The sequence below is a fragment of the Cloeon dipterum genome, chromosome X, assembly GCF_949628265.1.
Source record: "Cloeon dipterum chromosome X, ieCloDipt1.1, whole genome shotgun sequence".
Taxonomy (NCBI): Eukaryota; Metazoa; Arthropoda; class Insecta; order Ephemeroptera; family Baetidae; genus Cloeon; species Cloeon dipterum.
The window spans coordinates 23,532,696-23,542,960 of NC_088790.1; the positions used below are offsets into that span (position 1 = coordinate 23,532,696).

Consider the following 10,265-nt stretch of genomic DNA (forward strand, 5'->3'; position numbering starts at 1 on the left):
CTACAAATTTAAATCAGATTTTTGACCATTTTAATTCCTATCGTCGAGATTTATCCTGGGAACTCCATGTTGTGGAATAAAATTCGATTGTAAGTTGGGAGTTGGGAAACAATGCTCTACATTTACAAGAGAAGAAAAATCACAAAGTTTTCTTTCTTACCGCATTTTGCAGTTTTGAAAAAAAAAACTCAAATATTCTTTGTATTAAACCTTTTGTAATTCACGCATTAATTTGTTGCAATATTATACTACTTAAGAAAATATGACGTTAATACAGAAATCTCACACAAAGAAAATATACAGCCCTATAGTTATAATTCTAACGTTTTAAAATATTTTAATTAATTGCTCTGCATTGTGAGCTAGGAAGAATCTCGTTGAGTGCATTCGTTTTCAAAAGGAAGCAGATGTGATGATTTTAATGCATTTCTCATCTCGCTACCTTTTAAGCCTTACTTATGATTGATAAGGCGTTCACGCCACAAATGCCGAGAGCACTTCAATCAAGCCCCAGGTGCAAAAGTTGCTCTCATAATTTTTTGCATTTTGAGTTTTTGCACTGCCACGCCATGACCATGATACGCAGATAAAGTTTGCTTATTTCTTTAAATCTAAAAAGACAACACAAGAGAGTTGCAATCATGGGGATGACGCATTTTAACAGTGAATAATCAAGGTACTTACAAGTATATAGTTCTCAGTTCTCTCAGCTGATTATGAGCACATGACTCAATTCCCTTTTTGGCAACTTTTGGGATTCCCCAAACTGATAAAATTAATAAATTAAATAATTTAAAATTTTTACGTGATGAAAACAAGCATTTTTAGTTAAGAGAAATTAAATAAATTAATTTCAACAATGAATGTGAAATACCCTGTTCTAGAGAATTTAATTGCAAAAATAATAGGTGAGTGCGATACTGGAAGATCATAATTTGAGAAATCAGGGATTCATATAAAATACAGAAAAGTGTATAAAATAATAATGGCTTATAATGAGCTTGAATTTGCCAAGAACCATCTTATCTTATCTCAAATATTTTATATGATAAAAAAATTCAACACCCATGTTCATCATGTTCATTTCATAGAGTTTGCAAGGAGTACAATAGTATAAATTTAGAGTGCAGGAATTTTAAAGCATTCAACTAATTGAAATCATGGTATGGGGTTCCTCAGTTTTTTAATTGATAATAGGCTTTTTGATGTGTTTATTAAGTCGATGACTTTTTAGTGCCATTCATTCATGACGTGTCTGTAAAGAAGTCGCATCCCGCACTGTGTTAACAACCACTTGATTCGAGTGTGAATAGCAAGGACGATTCAAGTTTTGGCGGGAACGGCGCAGTGGAGAAAAAATATGGCCGCCTACGAAGAGGGCGATTACCCTCTTCACAGGTGCATTTTCTCGGACGACCGAAAGCGGCTGTCGCAGTTGCTGCGGAGCAAGGATGTTGGCGCCAAGGACAAATACGGTGAGCCCGCCGACGCCCCGAATTGGGCCCCGGAAGGCGCCGAAGGGCCCGAAAGGGGCCTTTTTGCTTGGACCTCCCACGGTCAGCCCCTGGTGTTCGGCCTCGATTCGGCTCGTTCGGCCCGGACAGCGTCCAGGTTTTAATTCGAAACTCTCTGTCCTCAGGCAACACGCCGCTGCACCTGGCTGTCATGCTCGGCAGAAGAGGTGAGAACCAGCACTTACCATTTTTTCCTCTGCAAAAACCCCGCCCACTTCTGCTCCCTGAAAGTCAACAAAACCTAATTTTCATGTTTTTCTTCGTCTTAGAGTGCATCCACCTCTTGCTGAACCACGGGGCACCGGTCAAAGTGAAGAACAATGCTGGATGGAGTCCCCTTTCGGAGGCCATCAGCTTCGGCGACAGACAAATCCGTGAGAAACCGAAAATCAAAATAATATTAGATCAAAATGTGTCCCAGAGCCTATGTCCAAGAAAGATGAAATGGTTCTAGGGGTCTGAGGTTCTTGATGGAATTTATGTTACTGAAACTAGGCCCCAGTTGACCTCAAATTCCGTTGAGTAAACCCCGACCTTTCCGTATTTGCAGTTTTTACGGGCTGAATTTCAAATTATAAATTTTTAAGTTTTCATTAACTCAATTCAAATTGTTCATAGATTGTAGAACAAAAATTTAGACAATGTTGAGCTTTTATCGTCAAGTGAAATGATTTTCCAGTTGATTTAATTTTGATATCGCCTTCATTTAGACCACAAAAATTTTTGTTTGGGAGAGTTTTAAATGATGGATTATGGTAAGCCTTATTTTTTAAATTAAATATCCAAAACAACTAAAATAGTGGTTTTTCTGGTGTTATGGACATGTATTCGCACCCAAATCTCAGCTTCTGGGGGTCGGATTTTAAAAAGCCGCCGTTTTGATTTTTAAACTAATCTATATTTTTTGGTTCAATCAATGAATGTTGAGATATTTAATTTCCAGCTCAATTTAAATACAGGAAATTCTAATGACTACTTAAAAATTATATTATATCACACATTTTTTAATAGCCTAAACAAGTCATTGTCGGGATCCAAAATGTAACAAAAATTATACGATTTTAAACATAAAATCCGTCAGACAAATGTGCAAACCCTGGTGTTTATGTAATTTCAGTTTCTTCCCTGCTGCGTAAACTGAAGCAGCAGTCCCGGGAGCAGGTGGAGGAGCGGAGACCGAATTTAGTTGCTGCCTTACACAGTATAGACGACTTTTACATGGAACTCAAGTGGGATTTCCAGAGCTGGGGTAATTTTAAAACCTCCAAGTTCCTCCGGTTGCTCATTGTCTGCCCGCAGTTCCGCTTGTGTCTCGAATACTTCCATCCGACATCTGCAAAATCCACAAAAGAGGCTCGTCAATGCGGCTGGACACCACTTTGGTCGACTTTAACGACATGAAGTGGGAAAGAGGAGACATTAGTTTTATTTTCAACGGCGAGCAAAAGCCGTCACAGTCGCTCACGGTTCTCGATAATAAAGAAAAGCTATTCCAAAGAGTTAGATACGAGGTAACATATATTTTGCTTCTAATTCATTCACATTATTTTTTTTCTTGCTGAAAATATTGATTTCAATCATTTTTTTTTGTATTTTTTAAACCTCTGGCTGATATTGTCAAGCTAAAATTTTTTAACCATAGAACTCATCATGTAATAGCTTCCTCGTGAAAAGAATATCCCATTGCAGGAGACTGAAATGGAGTTGGAAGACGAGGTCGACTTGTTGATGAGCAGCGACATAATTGCAGTGCAAATGTCTACAAAGTCAATAAGTTTTAGTCGAGCCCAGTCGGGCTGGTTTTTCAAAGAGGACCGCAAGGAGTCTGTGGGTGCGTTCAGCGCCGAATTCTACCACGTCAATGGAATGGTTCTCGAGTCGCGCAAGCGCCGGGAACACCTCACTGAAGAAGATCTCCGCAAGAACAAAGCCATCGTCGAGAGCTTTACCAAGGGAGGCACGTCGCAGGTCGACATTAATGGGGAGGTAAGCCGAGTTTTAAATTTATTTCAGCAAATTTCCTTAGGTTTAACTTTTTTAATTAGAAATTGCTGTGCTTCAAAATTCTTGAGCTAGTTAACTGACAATGTAGGCTTAATTTTGCCCTTTAGATTTTTAAAATAATTTAATTTTGGAAGTCATTAATTTCATTAAAACGTAAAACAATACGATAAATAGGCAAATTGGTATATTTTCAACATAAGTCTAACGTGTTTTGCTCACAATTTAATTTTTGAAAATATTTAATAAACTCAGGGGAATAGTATTGTTTAAATTAAATAAATATTTCTACAATCCAAATTACGCCTAACATAAATAAGTTTTTATTGTTAATTAAAACCCAGATTTTCCTGTTAGCTCAAATAATGTTTTAATTACAAGTCCATATACATTTTCATTCAGACAATTCGGCGGCCGTCCCTGGCTCCTCCTCCGCCTTGCGCCCTTACGTGGGAGGAGTACGTCGCAAGTCCAGGGTCGAATCCTCCAGTTCTTGGCAGAGACATGGTGTACAAACAAACCTGCAAATCTTTCAAAGCAACAGTTGCCATGGTGAGATTTCAGAGGTTTTTGTGCCATTATTCTTGACTCATGGTTGCTTCAGAGTTCCGAGTTTCCGTTGTCTGTGGGAATGCTGCTGAACGTCCTGGAAATCGTCGCGCCTTTCAAGCACTTTACTAAGCTTAGGGAATTTGTCAATATGAAGCTTCCTCCAGGCTTCCCTGTGAAGATTGGTAAATTCCTCTGCGGTCTGGTAACCTGTATAATTCACGGATCGATTTGCAGATATCCCGATTCTGCCGACAGTGACGGCCAAGATTACGTTCCAGCAGTTTGACTTTAAAAGTGACATTCCTCGAGAACTATTCGAAGTTCCGGCCAACTATCACGAAGACCCGACGCGCTTCCCTGACTTGTGACTCGTCGACTGCAGCTGCAAGGGGTGGCATTTAATTTATCTTTCAGTTCCTTCTTTCAGTTCTCTCTATTTCAATAATCTAATTTATGCTCACGTTGCTTTGTCAGGTTTTCAATCAAAGCAATCGTCACAAATCTGTGTTGGCTGGCTTCTTACGTATGTACTTCTTTTGATGTTTAGCAAACGCTTTCAATCCTAGACGTGTTGCTAGATTTTCCAGGTTATTTGAAAATTATTGTCTACGCTCAATATTTTGCAGGAGACAAATTTGTTGTTGTGAACTTTAAATTTTTTTCTTGAAATTAAGAGATTGGTTACAAATCAAGCACGTTTTTTCATGAATCACTGAACGCTTCCGAGGTGAAAAATCCTTGATCGCTCATAAACATTTGCTCCGAGTGTGCAACAAAATATATATTTCTTGACAAATGGGTAATTAATTTTAAGTAACTTATTGCCATATTATTGTACGTTGGTTGTTAATTGTTGTGTTCTAGTAAATGTTTTGTGTCTAGTCATGAGCAAAATAAAGAAATAAATCGAGGCAATAGCACATTTGGCCAGGCCTGCCAGCAATCCAAGCCACCGACAAACAGTTTCCACGTTTAGGGACCAGAGAACAATCAGATACTAGTCTCCCAGATGAATCGGCAGGTTTCGTTCTCGTTAATATTATTTTATTGTCGTGCCAGATAATAAGTTGGAACAAACAGGTCTTGGCCAAAGTCAAATAAATTTTATGTCACATAGTGAGTCGTAGCGATAGCGATATGTTGATTAAAACGCCTTTCTTGAATCTAGGAGAAATAAAATAATAACTATGTACATCCATTCGCTCTCCATCACACCCGAGTCAGCGAATGGATTCATTTTTACAGATGCAGGTGTTTGTAAAACACAAAATGTAATACTATTTAATGCAAATACATGCTCAGCTACGATACAAACGGCTTTTCCTTTTAAAACTATTAATGATTGGGGCTATTCGCTGCAACATTAATAAGGGAACCCTGATTGTGAGTATGTTCCGCTCAGACATACAATTTATTTCCTCAAAAATGTGTTCAATTTTGTGATGATTACATGGACCACCAGTCCAAAGTTTTAAATCTAGTGTTTTTGAGTTATCAAATGGAAATTGTTTCGTAAAAGCTTTAAAAGGAATTTAAAATTAAATTTTTGTTCCGTCTTGTGATTATTTTTCGTTTCCCGACTGTCTTTGACAAGACAAATCGATCGATCGGTCAGGTTTGACTTTCCAAAATTCTCGGCGATTTTACTTACAGAGGTGACTTAATGTGTCTATTGTTAAATAAAATTAATAATAATAAGGTAAACATATTCTTTAAAATAAAAATAATAAAATTATCATTTTTAATTAATTTTTACCATTATTTAAAAAAAAAATAATCATGGTAGTTTAATTTTTTAGGCCAAAATGCATACATATATCCTGTCCACTATGTTAAAAGGTTACTAAGTGCTGAAAAGACCATTATCAAAAGGAGGAGTACATAGGATGATGAAGTTGAGTCCAGAATAGAGTTTCTCATGGCGAAAATGTATGAAACAACACCATGAGAATGCTCATATACATTACAATTTGATTTAACTAAAAAATTCATTCCTTAGGGCAGAGGATTTGTTTTTTTTTATCCCCAACCATTTTTTTCCATAAAATTTGAGTTAAAATATGCACAAAAATTGTCATTAAAAAATCTTGCTTTTTCATGGCGTAAAATAAACTTTTCCGTCGTTTGTATGAAAGGATTGAAATTCATGATAGAAAATTTCTGCAACTTGTAATGTACCCTGCCATCTAAAATCGACCACTTTTGTTCTGATAAAATTGAATCCTACATGAATTACTAAATTCGAATACACATGGAAAGCACTTTCCAAAATGGTTTGTCTTCACAAATTTATTAAAAAACCCTTTTAATTGATGTATGTGTCATGTACCCTTTAAGGAATTTTTAATTTTTTTGTTCATTATTTTCTCCTTAACTGTTTATTCTTACAAAATCATACACGGTAATTTTTATAGAAAATTTAAAAGAAATATCGCAAGAAATGGCAAAAGAGAGTGAGCAAAATATTGCAAAAACGATAAATTACATTAAATATTCTCGGCGCACTTAGCATTATAAAATATCTATTTTTTCTAGATATAAAATTATTATGAGACTTAGAGACACTTTAATTGCTGGATATTCTTGCATCAAGGAATTTGACGTCTAAAAATAAATTCGAATTTTCGTTGCAGAAAATATTATATTTGGGTAGAAAATCTCAACTAGAATGCTAACCTCCTGACCATCAGCAACAGAACCCTAGGTCAAAAGTACCGAAAATAAGCTCAAAAATTTTCTAGCAAAAGTTATTATCACTAAACCGAAAAATAATATTTTTCCCTAAAATTCACAAACCCAAATGATATTTTTTGCTATTTTTCAATTCGACACCCACCTGTTGACGATTTTTTACGATGGCAAGTTGACGGTGGCCGCCCATTGATAAGTACTTGAGCAGCAGGAGGTTGCCAGAAATCAACTCCTGCGGCACTAGTACTTAGTAACGGGATGCTAGCATCTTCTTATTGCCATTCGCTGAAATGACAATTTCATTTGACGTTTGCACGCGGCGGTGGCTGCCGGGGACCAGAGATTTGTGCCGCGAGTCGAGAGAGTCACTCACTCTGCATGCCTGTGTGCTCCCTTCCGGATAGACCTTAACGAGGCTCAATGAATTCGCCCTTGACGAATGATAATTTTTAAGTAGAGTAATAAAAATGATCATGCGCCCGCGCAACTCTCGGCGCTCCGCAGGGGGCTTCCTTCTGATTTCCAATTCCGTCAGGGAGCAAGTACCGCTTTCCGTCAGCCAAACCTGCGGGTTTTATGGAAAATAATATGCACAAATTTGGTTATGATAAGTGGTGTTTTTTTCTCTCTCAGAAAATCGGATTAATTTAGCAGTTCAGAAAGAAATATATTGTTTTTGCTGCGGATGTATTTTTATCGCGGCTGGACGTCATGCGTGTCAAACTATTTATCTTGAAAATTCATCTCAATCTGCTCTTCATCCATGGTTTTAGTGAAGGCTGTTCAAGTGTTTGTTAGAAAAAAAATTAAGGATTTTAATTAAATCTCTCTTGAGAATATCAACGTGTGATTCGAGCAGAAATTGAGTTTCAATTCAAACCAAATTGCCAAATAAATTACAAAGAATGGGGAAGGGCGTTTTTGGCTTTGGCATGCAAATTACGTACGCTACAGTTGTTGTGGTGTCTGTTCTGTCGGGTGGCGGCGAGTGGAAGCTTGGTCCGTCGGCGCGTCCAGATGCAACTGGGGAAGAGACGCGAGCTCGCACCAAGATAAACCCTTGTGTGCTCCAATCCCCACCCAAATAAGGCCCAAATGAATATAAAAAAGAAGCGCACATATGACTAACCGACCGGCTGAGAGAGCAAAGAGCTAGATGATGGCCGCGGCAGATTCGAGAGAGTAGCTCAATTATGTCACAATTGCTATTATTCTTCGGTTTTGCTTGCCCTCATGCCCTCTCCCCTTGATCTGCGTGTACGTGTCCAGGAAAGACCATTCCTCCCTCTACAATTGCATTAACAAGTCGCCCGTATCACTTTCCGTCCCTAAGCGCTCCCAGGGTGTTGAATTGTACACTTTTTGTCTTGTCTGCTGAACCAAAAAACTGGGGATCCCCAACTCACGCGCGGCAGTTTGACATTTTACTCTGAATAGGGGATTATAATCTCTTACTTACAATTAGATTTGAATTTAGGATATTCTTTTTGCTAATTTTTGAACAATTTATTTTTAAAGGCAAGAAACATAATAGTGAAAATCAATAACGGTATTTAATTGTTTTGGTTCTTGAAAGTTTTTAACCATTTTGAGCACTCCGGTATTTCGAACTATAGGATTATACTGATTGTGAGTTCAGGGAAAAGTGACTAACATGCAGCTTTTAAGTTTGGAACCACATTCAAACCACTCAGCTGTGTATAATCATTCGAATATATTTTCATTTAATATTAGCTTTCAGTCTTATTTTGAGAAAAATTAAAAATCATTTATTCCTTTCTATTAACTGCGCAAACTGTTTATGCATATAGCTTTAAAAAAATACATTGAGCAGATAAAAATTAAATCTTGTCTAGTTCTCTGTACAGCACTTATTGTTATTTTCAACCCTTGACAATTTTTGACAAGAAACTTACTAAAATATCCGTAATTTTCGCAGAAGTTTTAAAATTAATTTTATAAAATCGCTGTAATTTATAAACTTAGTATTTCTTGTACGAATGAGAAGTGACTTAAACTCCCTCCAAATGTTTTAATTATTAATTAAGCTGTTGCTGTCAAAAATTTTGGATTAATGCACAATTTTGTGTTAGTGACGTTTCATTAATTCATTATTAAATCATTGTTTGAAAATTCGAATTTTCTTAAAAAAAAATCCGACACTTTAACTTAAAGTAATTTCATTGAAGAATTCAATAGCCACTAATTGATTTTAATTCTACTGCACTCCGTAGTTTTTTTAAACATTGATTTAGACTTTTCTAGGCTTGCAATAAATCTGAAACTTTTAATTTATCCGTTTAGACAAAAAATAGTTAGCAATTAATTCAAATAATTCCACAAACAGACAAAACTGCAAGCCCTGTGGTTATTTTCTTTTTCTCCAAAACTTTGATCCAGCTGGGGATTTTAATATTCAAAGTTTTAAAAATACAAAATCGAGCTCAAGGAGGAGGAAATTAACACGGCTATAAAGCATAACACGGCTTCAATAAAGCTATTAAAAACTCATTTTTACGCAATTTACTGTCTTAACGTTGAAGAAATTAATGCAGTTCTTGAGCAAGAAATCGGGTGACGCTTGAAAGGGTTGTAACGAAAGAGCTGTAAAACAAATGCAACCGTTTCATCATGTAAGACCCTAAATTTCGGGCGAAGAGAAACTCAGATACCGTGAAAGTGAAGAAATATTTTCCAAGAATAAATCGCCGCATTTGTAAAGCACAGCAGTCCTTCTTTGCGCGGTTTTTCCTCTCCTTCGCTCCCCTAAAATTATAACAAAATGAAAAAGAGCGAAATATATGACAGCTTTTTGTCTTGACCCATGAAAAGCCCAGCATGCAATAATGTGAAATAGTACGCTAAAAAATGTATTTTTCACTATCTCGTTTGCTCGGCACCCCCATGAGAGAAATACGCACTTAGAACTTCCAAGTAAAAGTGCATCGGCGCACGTGACGTGTGTCCGAGCTGCTGATCGAATGCAAAAGCTGCTCCGATGCCGCATGCACCACGCCCGCATCACTCGGAAAGGCAGACTCGGCATTTATTTATCAATCTCGTTACATAAATAAGTACATAATGCTGATGGAGAGAGCGAGAGAGAGAGAGAGAGAGAAGCTGGATCGGTCGCGCGGCTCTTCACGGTTCACAAAAGAAAAATTAAGCGGCCGAGGGACGATGCATTTTTCTTCTCGGCGCGTATTTCAATTGGTTTAATGTGGTGACGCTGCTTCGCGCACATTTTATTGTCTGATCTGATGCGAACCTAATTTTACAATCAGACCACTCAACGCTTGACAATGTGACCACTCAATCTCGTCTACGCCGACCAAAATCGCCCCGCCAGCCTATAAAAGAAGGCTAACCCCCCTCCCTCGAATTTCACTCATTCACGCACCTAATAATTCATAAAGAATTTTAGAAAAATATTAATACGTGAAAAATCAGCTTTCAAATTTATAAAAATAAATCAAAAGTACTTGAATGAAATATCTATTTCTTAAA

General features: G+C 37.1%; 1 protein-coding gene across 2 annotated transcripts in view; it reads left to right on the forward strand.

The window, feature by feature from the left end:
• Nucleotides 1–5,762, forward strand: part of LOC135945447 (ankyrin repeat domain-containing protein 13C-B) — a 14,989-nt gene extending 9,227 nt beyond the window's left edge. Inside the window, exons 2-10 of one of the 2 annotated variants that reach the window (XM_065493143.1) lie at nt 1,235–1,475; nt 1,640–1,681; nt 1,784–1,888; nt 2,632–2,763; nt 2,814–3,025; nt 3,189–3,500; nt 3,918–4,067; nt 4,120–4,249; nt 4,302–5,762. In XM_065493143.1, the coding sequence (XP_065349215.1) occupies nt 1,361–1,475; nt 1,640–1,681; nt 1,784–1,888; nt 2,632–2,763; nt 2,814–3,025; nt 3,189–3,500; nt 3,918–4,067; nt 4,120–4,249; nt 4,302–4,435 (1,332 nt within the window). In that variant the 5' untranslated portion in view covers nt 1,235–1,360 and the 3' untranslated portion in view covers nt 4,436–5,762. The remainder of the gene's footprint in view (nt 1–1,234; nt 1,476–1,639; nt 1,682–1,783; nt 1,889–2,631; nt 2,764–2,813; nt 3,026–3,188; nt 3,501–3,917; nt 4,068–4,119; nt 4,250–4,301) is intronic. The other variant, XM_065493144.1, reaches the window with a different exon arrangement.
• The last annotated feature ends 4,503 nt before the right edge of the window (nt 5,763–10,265 follow it).